At 39.6% G+C, this 22,920-nt stretch overlaps 1 protein-coding gene across 1 annotated transcript in view; it reads right to left on the bottom strand.

Annotated features, from left to right (window-relative positions):
• The window catches only part of DYM (dymeclin), a 156,848-nt gene that overhangs the window by 90,409 nt on the left and 43,519 nt on the right, over nucleotides 1-22,920 (bottom strand). The window contains 5 exon segments of the mRNA XM_032205390.1: nucleotides 9,129-9,223; nucleotides 10,759-10,872; nucleotides 16,678-16,803; nucleotides 20,404-20,582; nucleotides 22,162-22,344. Of these exon segments, the coding sequence (XP_032061281.1) occupies nucleotides 9,129-9,223; nucleotides 10,759-10,872; nucleotides 16,678-16,803; nucleotides 20,404-20,582; nucleotides 22,162-22,344 (697 nt within the window).

Genomic DNA, 22,920 nt, shown 5'->3' with positions numbered 1-22,920 from the left:
TATTGCAGCACCGCTGGTCTGAGCCTTCATCCTGTTTGGCAACAGGATCCTTCCAAATCTGAGCCCCGCATAACTCGCGGCATCTGGAGAAACCTATTTGTGGACCCAAGAGCACAATTAACGAGTTACAGGAACATGTCTCTACACAGCTTCGCAGCAAATTGATTTATTCGTTGCAGATCCAAGTGTATTTACTTTACCTAAAAGCCTGTTCTTTCCTCAACTTGCTGAAGGCCATTACCATTAAAAAGGTTGAGTCATCCACCAGTTACAAAGACCTGATGCACATTAAAGTTGTTAAATCCCGATTCTTTCTTCTGTACCTGTAGTTTCACCCTCCACTTAAAAGTGTCCGATGCTTTCAAGTGCAATATTCTACTTCTTAGCCATGCAAAATAAGGCGAAAGTCTACGGTGGTGAGAAACAAACCTTGGCTTACAGACTCAAAAACGTCCACCTGTTTTCTGTCCTTCCCGAATCTCTAAAATGCTCATGTAACTGGGGGGTCCAAAAGCAAGATTTCTTTATATATCCATATATATTTCCTTATGTATGTATATAGATCGATGTGGCATAGATCTATGAGCAACTGCAAAGCTGGTAAAGCACTGCACGTAAATATTGACACCAGTTAAAATGGGAAAGATGCAGCAGCCATACAAGAAGAGAAGTCAGGACTTAGAATCGACTGCATTATTTTATACTGATGCTTGCTCACAGCCAGAATCCAATTTGAGTTTGTCAGGTAAATCCTGATAAGTTCACTACTCATTCATCTATCTAGATCAGAGTTGACAGGTTTGTTTTTTTTTTCCAGAAAGAAAACTTCTGAAAAAGGAAACAGTACACGTTGTATCTCAATCGAGCAGTTAATGAGCCAAATAGCTTCCAACTGAAGATAAAAGACAGGTTCAAGCAAGTCATCATCTTGAATCACTTGGTTATTTCTTTTAAGGCACGCTGTCCTATAAATACGTTCCATTCAAAACAAACTGCAAAAGCAAAACTGCAGTTTCTATAATTCTGCTAGGACAACAATAGTTTTTAGACCACTCTTAGAAGTCACAAAACCTGCTGTCCTTTTTGTCTTTGAGGATTTCTTGTTGGCTTGCTGTTGGTCACGGTGGTTTGTTTTTGTTACCTGCAGGTGGAAAGTGCAAACAGCTTCTTTAGCCCTGAATGGGAAAATAGTCCAATTTCATTGGAAATACGGAAAAATGCTGAAATCAATTTACGTGTAAGCCTGTTCCTTCTGGAACTTGCTAAAAAGAGGAACGTTTTTAAAGCTTTGTCCTGCCATGTAGCAATTAGCAGTAAACCCACACTACATAATCCACGATCAATTTGCAAACTGGGGAAAAAGAAAAACCAAAATACATTATTCTGGAGGTTTTTAAGAGTTGTGGATGGTTTAGGACATGGTTTAGTGATGGACTTGCTGGTGTCAGGTGAAATAGGTATCAAGACTTCAATGAATTTTAGTTCTGAGGCCACATTTTGTGCTAATTTGAATTATGCTCACTACTCACACGTTCTGCCAAGCGGTGACTTACGGCTTGAGAGATGCTGAAGTGCTGCACGGTTTCCTAGATGGCAGAAGCCTCATGAATTGTAGCAATGAATTCCCCCCAAGAAACGCAAGAATTATCACGACGTCTACATTTTACAGGTCAGCAAAAGATTTCAGTAGAAGATTGATCCACTCTGCAAGAGCAAGCTGCGACTACCAGAGACCCAACACTGCATAGGTGATATAAAAATCTCGTTGAGTATCCTGCTGTGCACACATCTTCTGCTACCAGCCCTCGGATTAAAATCCAACCTCAGACTCAGTGGCTTGGAGTTGTTTGATCTTCCCTTCCCCAAATGTCGTCTCTCAAACGCAGTCGGCACACTAGGATACCACGAAGGCCCCTTTCTGAAAAGCCCTTCGTTTTTCACTCGGAACATCCCATAAAAATGGGATGATGGTTTTTGTACCACACTGCTGTGAGTGGAAAAAAAGTAAATCTCATTATAAAGAAGTTTCTCATAAATAGGGTATCATTTATATCCAGGTTGGATTTAAGTCGGCTCTCCCCTAATCTACCATGCTATAAACTATCTGAAAGTTAAGCAGCATTAAAAGCAAAATGTCTTTGAGGCTTCAAAATGTCTTTGAGGCTTCTAATTCTGACTTCCCAGGCAGTGTCAATCGGTCATTTTTGTGGCCTTTGATACCGAGTAGGAGTTAGTGCTAAAATCTAAGGCACGCAGCACGTAGTAAACGCCACCAAAGGAAAGGACAGGCAACAAAAAAAATCAAACGTGCTAGTTGAGTTGCAGGTAGGTCATCTAAAGCTGAAGAAAGTCTTAGGGGACAGGAATTAGAGGATGCCATCGTTTCTATCAACTGGTCTCCCAAAGCACGGTCAGGCCTGCAGGGCATGAACACAGGTGATGAAAGGCAGCGTAATTCTGATTTAGAAAAAAAAAACAAAACGCCTCTTGTTTAGAAAACTTAGCAACAGCATGACTAGATTCCTTTCTATTACTTTCATTAAGGTAATTTCCTTCTAGCACAGGTATAATCTATGTGCGATGAAGAAGTAAATCAAGGGAAATCATTACCTATTACTCTTAAACAGCTCAGAGAAGAGATATTTACACATCGCTATTAGAAACCAGGGATTGGTGACTACACCCCTCCCAACGCCTGCAGAGGCAGAAATCACTGCTTCAGTGCAACTGTTCATCGCCCTCGATTCATTTGCTTTTGGTTACAAAAAGGGAAAGCTGATGCTTGGGGGGTTCAATATTTTACCAGCTCTGGCCACAGGGCGTTTATTCCAAGGGCACTTTGCAGAATTTGATCTTTTCTTACTGCATAACGTGACTTGTGAAGTCTCTTGATACACACCGGTGTGAGATCAGCCGCCTCTTTTCTCAAGGGTTTGCCATTATGGACGCTTGGATATTATGATAGAGAAACAGTAAATTGGGATTTAATTGCCCAATTAAAATTTGAACCCAGAACTTAAAAGGCTTGCCTACAAATCAGGCTTGCGGTTGCACTGAGAAACTGCTGCTGAAGTCCAGGCTCCCGTATGGCACGATGCAAACCTGCACGTTTCAGAGCATCCTCCAAGCCACGCAGCTCTGAGCAATGCAAATACCTTGTTATAACCCACAGAAGAGTAATAAAGGGCACAGCAACTAGTTTTCTTTTATGCATTAATAAAAATAAAGGTTATTCCTCTATGACTCTATCTACTGGCATTTTTATTTTTTATTTTTTTACCTTGCTCTTTGCGTACTGAGAACTGCCATTTCTGAAATCAAACTTTTCCAATATCATGCTTCATAGGGTCACAGAGGTACACCCCCAAATTCAGAATAGAAGCACCTTCATATTGGAAAAACATGGTTCTTTCTCATTTAATACCTGATGCAATAAAGCCAGAAATATGAGTTTGCCAGAAGTATTGCATATTCCATTCATCTACTTTCTTTCACTCACCTCGCACGCCTCATTTAAAATCTGCAGTGCCGACCACGCTGAAATTCTAGCAATTAAAAGCGAGACTCCTGCATGAGAAGCACCTTTCCTGAAGTTTGCAAGCGAGAAGGAAATTAGAAACCAAACAGCTTTGAAGCATTCATGCAGAAACCTGGCAATTTATTTTTTTTTTTATTCCAGTTTTGCTCCTTAAGAACCGCCTTTGATTTGGGTAACTCGGTTTCACTTGGTTTCTGCACCGACTGTCCCGTTGCCACACTCAAATGAAAGAGGAAGCTGAATGTTAAAGGGCTTCCCAAAAGCACCGTGGACATCAAAGGGAATAAAAAGGCAGGAAAATCAGAAGGCTCGCAGCCTGGAAAAGCCACGTGGGAGAGAAATGGATTTATCTTCCTCCATGCGAGCAGCCTGGCGGCTTCGGAGCCAGCAATTACATCTCATCATTGCCGCCGTTAGGAAATGTTACGAAGCAATTGGTTAAGTTCTAATTTCATCACCTTCGCACAATCGTTTCAGAGTTTTCAGTTTCATGTGGGCCTGAAGAAGCAGGTCAGATCACAGGTCTCGCTGCTGCACAAATGTTTTCCTTTCTTTGTAGGGCGCACGCAAACCGGACTACTTGAATAACCAATTGCCTGGCCAACGCAAAATCTCTGCTGCTTCTGTACAAAGAGATGCTTTTTGAGGGAAATTTAGCTTAAGACAAAGCAAAAAAAAACAAATGAAACCGCAGTCCCAATCCCCCAAAACACATTAATACTACAAGGAAATGATGATAAACATGAAACTACGCTGACACTTCTTTCTTGCTTTAGAAATCAAGCTTGTGAAGAAGGTAGGAGAGCTTTCAATTTCTCCCCAAAGCCATAAAAACAGAAAAATTCCACGTGCAGACCTGAACAGGGCCTTAGCATGGACAAATTCAAAAAGCTGCCAGAAGGAAAAGCAAATAGGATTCAAACTTACAAGGCAGGGATGTGAATGTGTTTCTCAGCCTCAGCTTTCCTTTTGGCTCTCATTTTAAGTAGTTAAGTTAGGTTAAGTGAGCTCACCTACATATTTAAAAAAAAAAAAACACTTCACCTATATATTATATATAAAATAAGTAAGAAAACACTTTAAATAGTCGCAAGCCAGGAAAAAAAGGCCAGGGTACCACACCTAATGAACAGATGCATTACAGAGTCCAGCATCAGTCTGCCAAACACAAGAAGACATGAAATATATGATTAATTTTCTCCTCGTTCCTAATTCATAAAAAAAATAAAACAACAAAAAACAACGACTGATCGTCTAGGGAAAAGAGGAGGCAAGTAACACGCCCTCTTCTTTTAAGAATAACAGAATATAACAACTGATAATGTGACAAATCAATCTGATTATGTAAGACCCATAATAAGGTAGGCAGAAACAATACCAAGGGAAGATAAATGGTCTAGCACTCCATCAAATTACCTCAGGAGCATTACAAAGATGTGCCATTCTACGAGGATGACGAATGAAAACACTGCAAGAACAATGACCACTACAATAAGGGACATTGTGCACTACCCAAAAATCAGACTGACCATCCCAGCAGATATTTGTATTGTAAACGAACCCGTTCTTGGATAAGCAGTGAACTTGTTCTGCAAATAAGTCAGTATTCATTTCTGCAAAGCCAAGCATTCAAGCAGTTTACCGGTACCTAGGAGCAAGGCACGAATTTAAGTGATTAAAAAAATCATAAAGATGGAAGAAAACCTTCAGAGCAAATGTTTCTATAGCTCACGTTTTAATCTGGGAGTCGGTAAAATCATTAGAGTCTAGATTCAAATTACTCCGTATTTCAACAAACCAGCTACGTGGTTTCACAGGCAGCACTATAAAACACACAGCCACATTAAGAAAATCCAGAGATTTCTTTAGGAATAAATCAAGTTAAAAGAGCACTGTGATGGGGAATACGTTTTGCAGTCCTGCCATGCGTATTTCCTAGCACTAACTCCAGAAAGCTTTCTTTTCGGCCAGTATGAAATTTGCCAGTTGATGCTATTTACAGCTGCTAATTATTAACAAATACCTTGCAGCAGCAATGCAACGTTTCTACAGACTCAAGACAAACTTTGAGATGACACTGGATTAAAAATGGTCTTTACCTGGACTCAAAAGGTGCAGTTTAAAGCAACACGATGCGCTCTTATTCCTAAAGAGCTTTCATAAATATTTTAATTTGAGAATAGCCCATAAGATGAAACGATAGTAAAAAAAAAAAAATTAAAAATCAAATAATACACACAGTAAACCACAAAAGAAATGGTTTGGTTGGGGAGGTGAAACAAGCTGAAGTCTCCAGACAGCAAAAGAAATCAATGAAACGTGACACAGGTAAAATTGTGCCACTTCTGGATATTTCTCTGAGGTTATCTAAAGGGGAAAAGTGTTCATAGTGGGTCACACAGCCATGCACATAAAGAGCTGTTACAATAACATAGGAAAAAGGTAGAACTAGCCCCATAAATTCGTTTCATGTTAGATGTTCACGTCTAATTAGCGAGGTGTATGGCAACCTCTAGTGGTATATGCCTGCTTAGGAAACAGCAAACATTCCTACATAGAGATGGAGGAAAAACATTTGCCTTAGGTAATCCGTCCTCTTTTTGTCAGTAATTTACTAGAATGACTCAGTGATGAGATGTCAAAATCCTGCTGTTCAGGGGAAGACTTCTTCATTTGCACTGTGTGCCACATCCCAGAGCAGGCAGGCTAGCTGTCGAAAAGCTGAATGTCATCAAACCCCTCTCCAAATAGGATCAAGGAATTAATGCCCAGGAGCTTGTGGTTTTAAGGGCCAAACTGAATACCTGCAATAACAGGATCACTTAGGTTTGTCGGTTCACTTTGTGGTTAATTGGACCTGTCGAACGAAGCAGAACAAATGAATCCGACAGCAGAGAAGCTGTCCAATGCAGCAAGCAAAGGAAAAAAACCCGCAGCAGGTACGTAGCACTCCACCTGGCTGGGTTTTGTTGCTTAGAGACTGTAGCCTCATCATCTGTGACAACAGCGACTTCAATATAGGTTTTTTTCTTCATTTTGTTACCATTTTTTTTTAGTAAGTCTGCTAATATAATTTAAAAATACTACAAATGTCAGCTCTTGATAGAGTCACAGCACAGTGGAATAACATCCGTGGCACATCGCTGATAACATAGCTCTGTGTAATTAAAACCAAACAAGTGCTAACAATGGACAGAAAAGGGGAAAGATTTCAGTATACACAAAGTCTACGCATCCAACATTAAATGAATACCGCCCTGGATCTTGTCACAAACCCTCTTTTACATCTATTTTTATTTCCCGCAGCTGCTTGTGATAAATTCATACAAATCGGACAATTTTTATGCCTGCTGGAATGTGAAACAAATTACCCAAGATTATGAAGTTGTATTTTACTGAGATCGTAAGTGTAATATATTGAATATTTTCTGCTAATTCTTTCACAGAAAATAGTCTTAAGAATTTAGAACAATTGGCAATTTCTGCTCAGAACAGGATTAGGAAAAAGCTTGCATGGAAATGGAATTACTTCTCACATTAAGGAAGGACTCATTAGAGCATCTGGTGAGGCTTAAATTATGACCGTCTATTCATTTGTATTGCTAAGCAGATTTTAAGTTCAGTATTTCACAGCTATTTAATCGAAAAACCTACACCCTAAAATACTTACTTAGGAAGTCCTGTCTTCTTTTTGGTCTTTTCCTTCACAGAGAAAGTGGTGTGGTTTTTTTTTTTTGGTTTGTTTTGTTTTGAATTAAGGGTAGTGTGGTTTATATTCTCACACAAGCTTGCACTCCGATAGTAGTATCAGAGTAAGAATCTAAATAAAAATATTCTACTTTGGGATCATGGAGCAAGCTGGGTCCATTGTTGCTGGTTAAATTTAAAACCTGTGACTTTGTAAGATAGGAAAAGAAAGGACAATGTATGCTTCAAAGCATTAATCTCTTACGAAATGTGTTCATAAATACTTATTCCTATTATTTTTCTTAATAACTACAATATTTGATTATTATTTTAGAAGTATGTATCTTGACAAGAAATAAAGCTAAATTATTTCCATCACGGTACTTAAGCCTGCCAGGGAAATCCTGGCTGAAAGCTCCTGAAATGAAAATTCAACCATAGGAGCAGTGAAGTCCACAGCCTGCCTCTGGAACCAACTCCTCCTTCCACCAGCCCACCCAACTCCTAGCTGTACAAAACATTTTACGACGGAATTTAATTCATTTTATATTAAGGTATTTTGCTTTATAAGCAATCATGCCTATTGTGACAAATTAAATCACCATTCTTGGTGGCCACGTTTACCTATTTTTAAGATGTACATATTTTATTTTCCTGTTTTATGTCATTCACTGTTATTCCTCCTCACTGCATGAATCAAGCAACAGAATGGTACCTTCAGTAGGAACAGTACAATTATTTCACAACTAAAATAAAGTAGCACCATTAAAGTCACATTTCCACTACGCACGTCTAGACAGATGACAACGCACCCCAACTCCACAGATGTTGAAATGCCGCATAGAAGGAGTGCAAGATAATTTAATTGGGTTACACAGCCTCGTTGGGGTCTTGAGCTGGCTCTCAAGCACTCGTTACCACAGGGTATGAAAAGAGTGTGTGCATCAAACAGGTAAAAGATAGAATCAGAAAGCACTCATCCTGATTACAAGTCGATACTTCTGCAACCAGGCATTTCCAAAAGAGAAGAGGCTAGGAGAGAATTACATCCTAAATCGCAGTGGTTTAAGAATGAGATGTGTTTCTTGTTAACCGAGCCCTTTACAAAGTGTACAGGCACGCAATTATCATGTACTTATTTTTGGCACACTGTCTGGACTTGACAAGCACTGTAAGAGCTTATTCCAGCTTGCATTAATAAGGACCTTCCCGATTTCCCTTGGAGCATGGAGCAGCGGTGGCTGCCAAGATGAGGATGCCTGACGCGTGATTACCTGCCTTTACCAACTGGGCTGTAGCACACACACACACAAATGGAAAAGACCAACTTCAACTACTTCTCTGGGTGGTTTTTAAGGTCCCTTCCAACCTGAGCCATTCTATGATCAATCGAGTATTTATTACTACGTGACCTAATATACTTGATCACTCGAGAAGCATCAGTGTAAGGTTTATTGCCTAGATTTGCAGCACCCCATCATAAAATAATCATTACATCTGACATAAGAAATAAATCGTTTGTCAAATGTGTAGGAAGAACTCAAGCAAGTTGAAAATCCAGTACTTGAGAGCCAACAGTGCATTTTTATAACGTGATACATGACTAAAAATGCATAATTTACACAAATCCCTGAAAACCTTTCAGTTTAAAAGCAGCTGCAGAGCTATTTTGTTAGGAGAATCAAAAGTCAGAAATTTCTGAGATAAGAGAAACTAATTATTTTTGTGCATTCAGGAAAGATCCAAGAAAAAGATGATTTTTTATTCTTGTATTACCTAGTTACTCTGATACAGTTTCAGCTATTTACTTCACCATTACCTATTACAGCTTATAAAATGCAAGTTCCTCTGCTGCTGAGTTTTACCAAGGATGAGAAGTCCATTTCAGAAGGTTTATATTTACCTGATGATCCTCTGAGCTGCGTACTGATGAAGAGAGCGGAACTGCGCTGACATATTTGCTAAGGCGGCCAGACAATTTGTATGAAGGTATTTGTCCTGTCAGAAAGGAAGAGGAAAAAAAAAACACATCAAACTTTCATTTATTTTTATATATAAATACTGTCACCTATTGCAGGAAACCACTCAACAGACTAATACTTGTTGCTTTAAAGGATGAGGTCAAAAGTATATAGCAAAACTGCAAAATGCACACACTTGGTGGTATTTTAAATATTTTTTCTTTAGATAATCAGGCTTAGGAGTCATTTCACACAGATTTCAGAGTGTGTATGCATACAGACATATCTACATGTGTACATCTTCTTATTTTAAGCAATATTAATTTACAAAAATATCACAGGTGTAGCATATTAAAAGAAATTCTCCTCCTCTCCATTTCTCTCTCTCCATTTTGTAGTCATATCCTCAAGATCTCTGTTTTCATATATATGGAAACTATTCCATATGTATCTTACAACTATTACAAGATACTTCAGGCTTCTGCTCCTCTTGTTACCATCCCTTAAACCATTTGAGCAGAGAAGCAATTAAATGATGGCCCTATCGAATTCAAGGGTTTTCACAGAACCAAACTTCTGAGTCAACAGTCTGATGGAAATCTTCTGTACCAAATGATCTTGGCCGCAGACAAGTAAACATGGAATGAGACATTGCTCAAAAGGGAAAAGAAGAATTAATCTCAAATCCACGTAATGACTTGGTATTACTAGTAATAGCAGGACTTGCAACGTTATATTCAAATTTGGAAAGAAATGCAGCCATGTTCAGACATTATTTTGAGTCTTGAGGGTGACCAGCCTCTATGCATCAGTGTTCAGGGATTTATTTTCCATTTTCAGATCTAAAATATACGTTTAAGCTTGAGCATAACAGATTCCATATCCTAGAAACGTATGTCAAGATCTCTTATTTCTTCTAATTCTTGTGATCACAAACGTGAAATCCTCAATTTTTCCAATTTAAAATGTGTTTAAAACATTTTTTTCTACTTCATGTAAAAACTTCCGTGCATTTAACCATTGAAAATATTTAAGAGTAGGCAATACAAAGCTTATATGTTCAAGATAAAAGGTTTAGAATCACATGCATGAAAAATGCGTAAGACCAATCTGCTCTGAAGCAGTTTTGCTCTGTGACAGCTTAGAAAGGTCTCACGACCCAGCCACCATCCTACTTCATAAAAACACTAACAAATAGACCTGGAATTTCCATTTTTTAGTGATTGAATAGAGGCAAAGAACCTATCAGGCATCATTTCACCTCATCAGCCAAAGGAACTTTTCCTTCTCATCTGAAGATGGGAATTCTGTACCTGAATTAAGGACTTCAGCAAATGCTATTTGATGAATTGAATATATAATAATACAGAAATTGTGTTGCAAGTTCAGAACCACATAATGCCGTGCTTAGTCAATATGACTGTTCTCCCCTTTTGCTTCCATCCCGTAGCTTCAGATGCCAACTGGTTGCGACAGAAGGAAGAAAAATCCCACACCCTGTTTGAACCTGAAATCGCTCTGTTGAAGTTTGAAACCCACACTGTGTACTTAAGCACTCCACGTAACTCTTACCCTTGTCCGTGTCATGTTGTACTGGATGGTTCTTATCACAACCAGTATCAGGAGACTCCCAAGTGAGATCTCTGTTAAAACACGCTCAGCGTACCAAGTGATATTTTTCAGGATCTGAAAAAGAAGAAAAAGGAGTTCTTTAGCACCTAGGTCTGGATAAGAACATAAAAAGCTGTCCACTCTCACATTCCTTAAGATAGGTAAACTAACTTCCAGCCTTAAATGCGACAAAACCTATTGCATTCTAAAGAAATAATTAAAAAAAATTGCAATATTATCATCTAGTCAATCTCATCAGGTTTATCAGAAGTCATGTAAACTAAGTGCAGAAAGACGATCAGATTTCACAAGTCCTTAATTTCCATGCCCTGTGCCACCACTCTCCTATATTTTCTGGTATAGGAGATATTTTGATATGCTATTTTTGATATTTGATATTCTATTTTTGGTATTTGATATTCTATTTTTGATATTTGGTATTCTATTTTTGATGTATTTTGATATATTTTTCGATCTTACCCTTTACACTTCTGTCTCCACTTCCACCCTAGCCACCTGCACAGGGTTTCCAGTTCCCTCCCGTTCTCCCTCATTACAAATTGGGTAAGAGGCAGCACACACAAGCTCTGACCGATTGGCAAGTGCACACACGCTGAAGGACGCAGAGCAGATCAACAGGTTAACATCTGACTTCACACCAAAAGCCTTCTCCTGCCGTAGGTGGTCTCCCCTTAACCCAGCCGATGACCTTCTCTAATCTTTTAAGAGCTTGTAGATCCTTTTGTGCTCTTCATGAGCAGGGAGAATGAGCTTTACCCCTATCCCAGAGCTTACTGCAGGAAGAGGATCAACACCCAGAATTATCAGCAACCAACTGTAAAGGAGTAAGCAGAAGCGTCCTAAAACCATGAAAATTCTTTAGGGATTTAGATAATTTTGGGTCAAACCAAAGATTTGCTTAGCAAGGACTATTCCACGCAAGGCTACCACTCTGCATAGATTTTATCTTTGATATTTTAAAGGATGTTTCATTGAAGCTCCATGTATAATGAAAAATACCATCAGCCACTGAAGTTGGCTTTTGTTCCCCGTAGCATTACGCACACTGAAGAAATTTAAATCCTAGTTTGGTTTGGTTTTTAACGATTATGGAAATTATGAATCACAGGACTGCATGAGAATGGGAAAGAAATGAGTTATCCCATACTACTGCCAAAAAACAGGATTGGTCTCTAGAGCCTGTAGTAAAAATCTTTGTTTAGTCCTATTCTGATGGTCCCCGACCATTTTCTGGTACTCCACCACCATAAGCACCTTTACTCCCTTTAAGATTTGCATTTGGTAATTAGACAGGGAAGTTCTTCCATTTGCTGTTGTTTTGGGTCACCCTGCATCAAAACCTGGAGTTTTTCTTGAAGATTTCCAGGTGGTTCTCAAAACCCATCTGCTGCAGCCACGATATGAAACACCCTGATGTCTCTATCTATAGAAACCAAAATTGTAGCATCACCAAAAACTCTAGACGGACTCACAAGCTACAAGGATCTCTCTCTAGATCAACGATGAAGCTCTTTAACAAGTGTCAAAACTTAATTAAGGTGCTGTACTTAGTAACTTTTAAGGACACCTCATTCTCGATTTATTTATTCCCTGGTAATCAAAACTCAGAACTGGCAGATGACCTTGTTTAAACAGGGATTTTCCCTGTATTAATGCATTCTTCTCTCAGAAACCGCGCCATCTTTACAATCCACTTCTTTATTAGAGGCTAAGGGACTAATTGCCATAGCGCGTAAAAATATTTCCAATCATACATCTGTGTCCAGAAGGATGCTGAAGATCCAGTCTATAACTTGATAATTCTAATCTCTCTCTGCATTAAAAACAAAACCAAAGAAAAATAAAATATGCACAGGTGAGATGAAAGCACAGTTTGAAGATGCTTTAAAAACATTAATTACATGATCATTTTCTTACAGGGGAAGATGAATATCCTATATAGGAGTCTTGTAAGAATATCAAATCAAATTTAATCACATTAAAGCCTTACGAACGAAGCAGATGATGCACACCACGATCTGTAAAGCATGAAAGATCATCACTACTATGTGTGTTTGTGGGTTTTTTTTGAGGACCCAAGAGGCACTCGAGCAACCTAAAGACCCTAGGTCTTCCCAGCATTTCCCCTAGGCACTGTGTAAGATCATACTGTCAGTAAAAATAAGTATTCAAGACATTCAAAATTACACATATATTTTACCAAAACTCTTATTCAACAGATTAAGACGCAAACCCAAGTAGAAAAAAAGAATCCTCTAGGCCTTATTCTAGAGGATAATATTTTGTAAGTATGATCTTCAAAATTTTGGAGGTTTTCTTTTTATTTAAAAAAAACAAACAAACAACTTTTCTTTTATTTACTTCCCACCTTCATTCTCACCGTAAATTTGTCTCTTGAACCTCTTTCAGAGTGCAAGAGACATTCAAAATAGTATCCTAATGATCATTAATCAAACTCTCTTCCCTACTCTCTTCCCTATTATGGCCTGTCCTCGTTCTCTTTGCAATTTCTCCTAGTTTTTATCACAGCAGATTGCTTGGAGACCTAGTGCAGACCTCTCCGGTGAAGAGCTCCAGATCCATCGTGGAGCGACGCAGCTTTTCAGAGAAGAGCAATCTTTTCGGATGAAGCCACACCAGCGAGTTGCCATTTCTGAGACAACCCCATCTTCCTGAAATAGTTCACTCCTTTTTAAGGAAAAAAATTAACCAACAGTGCTCGATTAAGGACCCTTTTTAACACCAGGCTCGTGGACACCATGCAGAAAACACAGACACAAACAACTGGAGCTGAATTCTGTACGTACCAAGCGCTGAGATTCTCCGTTTCCCGTAACTTTGCTTCTGAGATATTTCTTATCACAATGGAAGTGAACACACTTCAATTGTGATTTACACTCTATTGGTATTTATTCTGGCATAAAGAACTAGAGTGGTGCTGTAGGTTGCTGCCACTGAAAGTATTCCACAAAGTTATTTTGACATCCGATCTCCTTTTATTTACGGTTTCATAAATCAGCAAAGAAAAATCACCAATATTTGCCCCCTTTGGGGAATTCTTGCATTTACTAGATCACCCTGTTATTATTATTATTATTATTAGTGAAAGAAACTGAGCTCTACATGGTTACAGGGCCCTAACTGCATTAAGTCAATTGTGGGAACAGGACCTATGGTTTTGATCATATTTTCCAGGCGGTTAAGACCGCATTCATTTTCAACAAAAATGCTTCAGCAGTCAAGAAGAGTTTTTGTGGTTTCCTGAGCTCTTTACCAGTCGGTATAATCACAAGATTTAGAAAACTGCGCTCACTAAAATTAATCTCAAAAATCAATAAATAAGCGTGGGTGAAATACCACAAAGGAAAATAGCCCATAAATGGACCGTGCAGTCATGCTGCTTATAAGAACACTACGCAGAATATACAGCAGCAGAGAGAAAAACGGGTTAAATTCTTTTGTTCTTCATACTTTACCCAAGCGATGGAAAAAAAATCTCCTGTATTTGTTAAAATAATTTTTTTTGGGAAGTTTTTGCAGTGAGCAAGAGCTCATTCTAGTTGTGTAACTGATGCTGGATGTTTACATTTGACAAAAACACATAACGTTTTCCCAACTCCATTCTTACTATTTCGCTTCCCTGGAATACCCTCTCAGAGTTTAGGGCATGTGGAGTTAATATATAGGAAAGTTTAAGGCATAAATTACATTACACTCTACTTTTTGGTCATACGTACCTGGAAACACGCCTCTAAATCATTCAAAAGCATAGGTGAGGAGAATTGATGCATCAGTATGATTTTGTATCCTTTTATTTTATTTTTTATAAAGGCAAAGTGAGGCACAGTGTCTCTTCCCCACCCTGGGATCTGTAAGATCCCGCTACCAATACATCCGTTTGCCAACAGCACCTGAGTTAAGCTGCAACGCTCACATTTGTCTTTGGCTATCCACATCCCTCCACAGAGTTCAGAAATGCCACTGACCAAGAAAGTCACTTTTAGGAAGTATAACAGATTGTATTTTTTTCTGTAAATAAAGGAATCCTGAGGGTTTTGAATCACAGCCATCAACTCTCTTTATCACATTTCGTTCAGGTGTTTCTCAGAGTACACCATGGAAATTTTGACCGAGGGGAGACAGTCGGGGTGACAAAGAAGCTCACATACACAGGGCTCACAGACTCTGGGACCTCTCAGCCACCTCTCACTACCTAGCCAAGAGCAAAAATAGCTAAATCCTAGCCACACAGCACCACTACCAAATGGATGCTTCTCACCAGGCACTATGGAGTGAGCAGTAGGGAGGAACAGCCACAGAATAAAAGAGACAGTCGGTGAAAACCTGAAGTAAAATGAAGATTTAATTGAGAAGAAAATGGAAGAAGCAAAGGCAGGGCTGAGAAAATCAGTACAGGCTGAAAGGAACCAGATATTTTTGTAATTAAAATGGAAGTAGTAAAATAACATCCACATTACACCGAAAACACTAGAACTGCATTGGCAGGGTTAGTGGTGATGGCAAGAATAAGCTGGACAAGGAAACTTGATTTATGTTTTCACTCCGCAGCTGGATCCTCACTGACAATGTTAGGGAAATCTTCCACTTTTACTTCTCCAGTAAGGAATTTGTTGAAAGACCGTGTGTAAAGCCTTTAAAATGAATGAAGACCGTGGAAAGAGATGATGGAGGACAGGAGTGAAACTTGTGGGTATTACCTTAAACCCTCGACAAGCTCAAATAATGATGAGATAATGTAGAAGACCTTGTGACATGGAACTTGAATATACACGTCACACACATGCATTTATGGTGCAAACGTAGAGGTTTAAGGCACATGAACCATGAGGCAGAAGAAAGTCTTCAGGAAAATGTTTCGGTCATCTGCATGCTTACCGAAAATGCTCTTTCTAAAAGCTGCTTCCTAAAAGGTACTTCCCAGGGAATTTGATATAAGTATCATCTCCTCTTACTTTCCACATACAGAGCTACGTATGTATATATACAGAAAATAATCTGAGATTTCAGAGAATAAATATTGTTAAGGCTTGACCATTTGGCACCAAGAAAAAACACCAATTTGCTCCAAAACAGGCTGGAAAATCACCTGGGAGAAAAGTTTTATTTCGGTACCTGGACGCTTGCTTCCTGCTTTTTGCATGTCAATAAGTTCACATAACCCCAAAAGACAGTTTCCACCTCCTAGGCAGGAACGTAAATAAAATCAGTGCAGACATCTGCGTTATCTTGGATTTATAAACTAGGAAACTAGAACGTTATCACCCATTATCATCTCCAGCACAGATGGTCAAGGCCCATCACAGCTAGTCACAATTTGGATCATATTATGTGGACAACATGAAACAGATATTAATCTAGCAGAAAGACAGAAAAGAAATGCCAAGTAAGGAAGCAACATTGAGCTGGAAGTTTATTTTCCAAACTAAAAACTCCTGTCAAACTGGTTAAGGAAAGTTTTTAGAGAGAAATATTTTTTTTTTCTCCTTTCTATCCCCTCCATTTTCTCACTACACGTCTTTGAGACAGCCTGCTTGGTTATCACTATGCTAACCTGGGACAGAAAACACTGAAAAATAGAGAAAAGGATGTACATGCAGCATCTCCTTTGAGAAACAGGAGCAGGAACACGTTGGTTCACATCAGTAAGGAATGATCTGAAAAGACTCTGTCGTTTATTAGTCCTTAAAAAAAAAAGAAATCCATACGTGGCATCAAACCTGGATGAACCCATCCAGCCTATAAACACTGTCTGCTGAGAAAAGAGACGCAGATGCACCTTTGTAAATAAAGATTTAAGCCGTTTTGGGGTCTGAAGAATGATTTATTAAAACGACTCACCACTTCGTGAATGGATCGGTTGAAGCCGTCGTCCTCGGTAAGGATCAGCAAAATTATAAGAGCCATGTAAACATGGTGTGAATTCCTTTCTTCGACGTGGTACAGGATCTCAAGAATTGGCAGAACCTTTCGGGGAAAACAAACGCGTGTGTTAGTTTAGCCTTTCAAATACCTCAGACAATAAACAGAGGAGGCTCTAAACCTCCCTGCCCTTAACAATAACGTAGCAAATTTCTCCCTCTTGAAATAACCACCCCTAAGCGGTGACGTAGAGTGTTCAAACACCTTCCATCTGTTTTGTTCTGTCTCCGAAAGAGTCTAAACAAATTCTTTCTTGTGGTGAGACGCGGAATTTCAATTCCTAAGAAATGAGATTTCCAGCCATACTCGCTCCTGTAGGCTCTGAAAGCTTTAGTTCCCTCCTAGACTCTGGGAAAATGAAATTATTAAATGAGATTTTCAACAGTTCAGACAGGAAAAGAATTGTTTCTAACCATTTCTGCTAGCACAGGCCTGGTCTGAGATGACTTTCCTCATGAAATATAGCCGGGCATATTAAAGCCGAGGTGCACAGGGTCATTTTAAGCCCTGAAATTCAGCTCCCGTTTTGGTGTGTGGAGCTAATCCCAGCAAAGAACCAGTTTGGGTTGGGTTAAGGCTAGAAAAAGCCTGTTTTTCCAATTCTAGACAACACCCAACCAAAGAGAGCTGACATTACGATGAGAGTTCAGCCCAAGGTCTTGCAACATTTCCACCAGGATGAACAGCTCCAGCCAAGGTCTTGCAATAATAATGAAAAGGAGATCTCACTGCAACTGCAAAAGCATACCTGAATGCTAGTCTAAAGCTAATCCAGATGCAAACGTTGTCCTCTCACCAACTGAAAATTAGCTTTCCACTGGCTCGCTACAACGTGGCTTCCCCACGCTGCAGAAATCGGCCTGAATCACAAAATACCCTGGAAAAAAGGAACTTGAGAAAACTCCGAATTCCAAGATAGGGGATGAGAAGCAGAATTCATTCCAAGACGACTCTAGACACCTAAAGGCTTTGCTGTTTTTCAAAACAAGCCGAGTGAAACAGGATGAATCATGTGAAACCTATTCTGGTGACAGGCCAGGACTCCAAGCACTGCATGAGCCTCTGAAATTACCAGAATGTTCTGTTACAATCAACAAGTCCCAAAAAACAGTTGGAACACGTTAAACCCACGACAGTTTCTGCTAAAACCTACGAGACCGAGCTAAGTGCTGCAGGCCATGAAACCTTTCTCACAGATGCTTTAGCCAGGGTCAGGACAACGCCACAGCAAAAGAGGAGGAAAAAAATAATAAAAATTACACATTGCTAACTTCCTTCCTTTAAATTTTTGAAGGAACTGAAGGAGGCAAACTCTCCGTGCCATGTCCAGGTGGAAAGCAAATCAACACGTACAGTTTCTACGTTCCTCCTCCTCCGGGCACTTCTTCCTTCGTATACTGATTGCTGGGGTACACGTTCCTTGAGGACAAGTGGTACTGTTCAAAAGCTATCCAGGCAAACCACCGTTTAAATAAAAAAAATCAGGAGGCAAGATTGAGTTAGAGTTGTAGCTACCTTCAAATTTATCAAGAATTGTAACCAAAATGCACTTGCACACTTTCATATCTATCTCCTTACGCACTGGCATGGGCCATGCTGAGAAGACCCTGCATTAGTCATGCTTGATGCAACATCCACACTCACTCTTGTGGCTAACAGAAAACTCCCCCAGTCCGTTTTTCCAAGCAGATGAGGGCTACATCCAGGAACACTCATGCAAAGACGTGTTTTTTGTTTGTTTGGTTTTGGTTTTTTAAAGCAAAACTGCTGTGATGCAACTCTTTATTCAAAAAACCTTGGCATACCCTGATCTTCTGAACGTGCAGTCACACCCTCCAACGAATGATTTCTGAATGAAACTGCAAAAAAAAAAAACAAACATACAATTCCCACTTCTACTTGTACTGCAGGCCCTTTTGTTGAGAGCCTTTCATTCAAGTATCATTATTGGATTATTACTAACACTCCTTCACCAGGAGGAGCTTTGAACCAGGAAGGCACAGCCACCATTAAAAAAAAAAAATCACTTTTAATCCCCAAAAACACGGGGCAGGTAAAAACAGACACTGCGAACTGCAGGTGCTGTGTTCAGTCAGGGGTCACGAGCAGTTTCCCAAGCAAAGAGTTTTAAAATAGCTTTTCTCCAGCATACACTGGATCACGTAGCCAAATTCCAGACACGAACATCCCATCAGGTATTTAAACCAAGTATTTGATGAAGTTATACAAAGTGACTTGCTATAAAATATGGAAGACCTATCCTATTCTTTCTACCAGTTATTGTAAGAAAAAAAAAAAGATATATTGCATTATCAATGATAAAACAAGAAAAAAAGGGATCTACATGCAAATGACAGAGGTGGATTTATACCCCAGCAGATACAATCTGTTGTACCATTTAACAAAACCACACGGAATCAATTTGCAAATTAAACTGAAGTTAAAAAAAAAAAATAAAACTCAAAAAAAAAAAACCACCCTAGGAAATGCCAAAGAACATCTGCTAGTGATGCTTCCTGGGCACCAAAGCCAGAAAAGTACATAAAACCCCAAAACAATAAAAAAAACAGACAGTAAACGTTGTAATGTGTGGAATAAAGGGAAAAAGGAACAACCTCCAGAACGGCCACAAGTTTAAGGTGAGAGCTCAGCCGAATGCTGGCCTGCTCTCGTATGTCACAGCCCCTTTTACTTCACCCAGATGGCACTGTGTGAAGAGCCCACTAATTTATGCTTGATAAAGCCACGTACAATATCACAGAGTATCTGAGGACCTGCATCTTGAGCTGTTTTAACACACACACCTCGTGCTTCTTCTGGGAGCTACATATCAAACACCACGATTAGAAAATGCACACACCTCACCTCAGCCTCTCCAGAGCAAATGGATGCGTTTAGCAGCTGTGAAACCTGACATGCTCCATTCAATAAAAGAAAATTCAACGCGATGATTTGTTGACAGAATCTATACAAAACGACTCAACTCCACCCCTAGATAATCTGCAGACTACCCAGGAGTTCAGTTTTGAATCATCCATTCAACATCGACCGTCCTGCCTGAGTTTGCCAACAGTGGTGTCTATCAACTCCGATTTTTAGCAATGCATCTGCTCGAGCTTGGATTAAGACCAACCTCATTCCATATCTGCCATCAAACAGGCATGGGATCTAATTATCTGGCAGGATTGCACGTCTTCAAATGGAAAAGGTTCTCTCTTCTGCTACCAATTCCCCTAGACAGCCGTTATTTTATTAAAGGAATGCTATTTAATAAGCAAGGTTTGTTAAAGTGGTTTGTGACATCACTAAACGTAGCAGGGAGCAGAAGCTAACCTATAACCTACAAAAAAAAACGTGGCAGGTGTCTGCTATATTGGCTATTAACCACAATCCTATTTAAAGCAGCCACTACAGCTGCATTTTTATCAAATCTACCAAGTAGGCCCTGACTTTCAGACCCTGTAAGCCATTTGTATGCAGAGCTGCCCTTCTGAGCTGGCCTAATGAAGTGAGTGGGGTAAATAATTCAGAACCAGTGCTGCCCTCGCATCCTATTGCCCCCACGATAAAACGGGGGACACTGGAAGCTGCTGACACCCAAATTTCCAGGAGCAAGGAGTATAGTGCAAGGAGAACAACACTTACAAGGTTTTCTATGTCTGTTCGTGCCAACACGTATGTCCGTACGTTGCCGTTTTGATGCAGAAGCATGTACAAGAGGAGGGTCGCTTGATCAGACCTCTGCTGCTCACACAAAGCCGTGTACAAGCTGTTAAAATTGATCTGGAAAGCGTGCGGATTTGATGACGAAAAAGCACTGCTATCTGAAACAAAGAAAACAAAAATAATCTTTAGCAAATATATTTTTAACCATGCAGATAACCTGTTAATTCTAGAAAATCCTCTGGGTGGAATATTTCATACAGATACCAGAGTAAGGAGGAAACAAAACCCACCCTTACACTGATGGTCATAACCATATAGGCTAATTAAAAATAATTTAAAACACCCCAAAACATAGTTTAATACCACTTAAGCTAACATTAAATTGTTCATATTCACAGTATAATTCGTGGCAGAGCTGGAAGTGAGAACAAAATGGTTTTCTGCTTTTCACAGGTAGCTTTACCAGCTTCAACAACAACTTCCATCAGCACAAATCTTGAACATCCAGGAATTTCCAGAGGAAATGGGAAAAAACAAGTCTGACAATCAATGCGCTCATACAGCACGTCAGAAAGGCAGATTCGTGTCCTCACTCCGCCTCCTGATCTCCCCAAATCAGAGATTTTGCCTTTGCTTTCTTCACAAAACACCTCTGGAGAGTGAAAAGTTTTGTGCCAGTGCAGAAGAGGTCCCTTCCTCAGCTCTCAAGAACCTCCACAGAAGTTTAAAACCTGCTCCTGTCCAGCTCTGCTCGGAAACACCCATCCAAACCATGCGATGACACATGAAGCTGGGCAAATCTGCCTTTTGGGGATGATTTATGTCAGCATCTTGGCAACTGGATACAAAGGCTATCTTTGCTGAGCACACAAACAAGCTAAGCATATGGAAAAGCTACAGCAATTTCGTGGCAGGAGGATATTTTGGGAACAATAGCAGTCTGGGTACTCAAGCATTCTACAAGTCTGGACTTAAAAATTGCCGTATTTCTATAAACAAGACATCCGAAGTTGAAGAATTTAACTAAAATTCCCTAGTTCCTGCAGCGACAGGCTACAGATTCCTGAACTGGTTATTGCTTAGTAAAAATGCGTTCATTTGGGAAAGTTCTGCTGCAGAAAACAGTGTGGCAATGTTACTACTTCCATGTTACTACTACTATTTTCCCACTGTTCTGGATCATCTCTGTACCAGTAGAGATTGACCACATGAATGCTACCTACACCCCCCTGAAGTGTGGGTGTCCCACCTGATACAGATCCTGGAACTATAAAAAGTCTGAAACTTTCTGTATGTAAGCCTCATAAAAGCGTTTACACTTCACCAATTTCTCTTCAGACTTGAAGTACAAGAAGCGAGCAACACAATTAGAAATTCAACTGCTTATCTTAGCTCTAAGGGATGTGATGCCAGCTAACCAGAATTTCTCCAAGTACTACAGAGTTCTAGGAGACTCCTCCAGACTATCAGATAAGTGATCTGCTTATGAGTCAGCTTTGTGTCTTCTGAAATTACGAAGCTTTCTTGAATTCATCAAGTCTGAAGGAAAGAGCATCCTCTTTACTCTCCCCCTTCAATTAAGTTTCAGCAGCTGGGCAACTCCACCTCAAAAATCCCAGAGGAAAATGTAGTATTACATGTGCTTGCTAGAGAGAAAATAAATGTTGTAAGGGGAATCTCCAGCAACTTAATGCTTCTTTTTCATCAGTTCACGCTTAGAAGTAAGGACATACAAACCTTGGGTGTTCTTGAAGGACATAATAGCTTGCCTGTAGGGGTTCGGTGTATCCGGAGCATCAGTCAGGTTAGCTAAGACCAGGAGAAGCAGCAGACTCTGATGAGCTAGAGGGGAGCACTGCTCCAGCTGCGGCGTTGGTTTACTCCCCACTCCACCTAACGTGAAGACTGTCCGCAGGCCAGCTGCAGAGAAAAAGCAGAAGGGATAAACAACGTTAGGGGCCTTCAAATTTTAATGAACAAATCCCTCTTTAGAGGGAAACATCGGACACACAGGTACATGGAAGAACTAAAACAACACTTCACCCCGGTACCATGAGAAGAAAGTTAACAGATACTAACAGGAAATAATCTCGACTTTCATATTATTATTTTTTTTTTTTTATTAATGTCAAAAGTCAGAATTAATTCTAATGTACTTTCTTCAAGAAAAATTCAAGCAGTTGAGTTTCCAGCCTTCTACTCTTCCAGCTTCAAGTTGCACAGGACAAAAACCTGTAGGCTATTGGAACGGAAAACATAAAAGAATTTAATGTGCTCTTAACCCAACAACATTTCAAAACAGCCAAATATTATTTTTTTTTCTCCAATATAATTATATAGGCAGATTTTGTAATAACCCAACGCTCCCTTCACCAACACAGTTGCAAGGCAATTACTGTCACGTCAAAGACAAAGGGAACTAATGCTATTCACTGCTAAGCAGCTTGGAGGACCTCTTATAATAAAAAGCACCATAATTAGAGCCTTCTCTTAAAA

Source organism: Aythya fuligula, chromosome Z, assembly GCF_009819795.1.
Source record: "Aythya fuligula isolate bAytFul2 chromosome Z, bAytFul2.pri, whole genome shotgun sequence".
NCBI lineage: Eukaryota > Metazoa > Chordata > Aves > Anseriformes > Anatidae > Aythya > Aythya fuligula.
The sequence above is the reverse complement of the archived record's forward strand: the minus strand, read 5'-3'. Positions and strand labels throughout refer to the sequence as shown.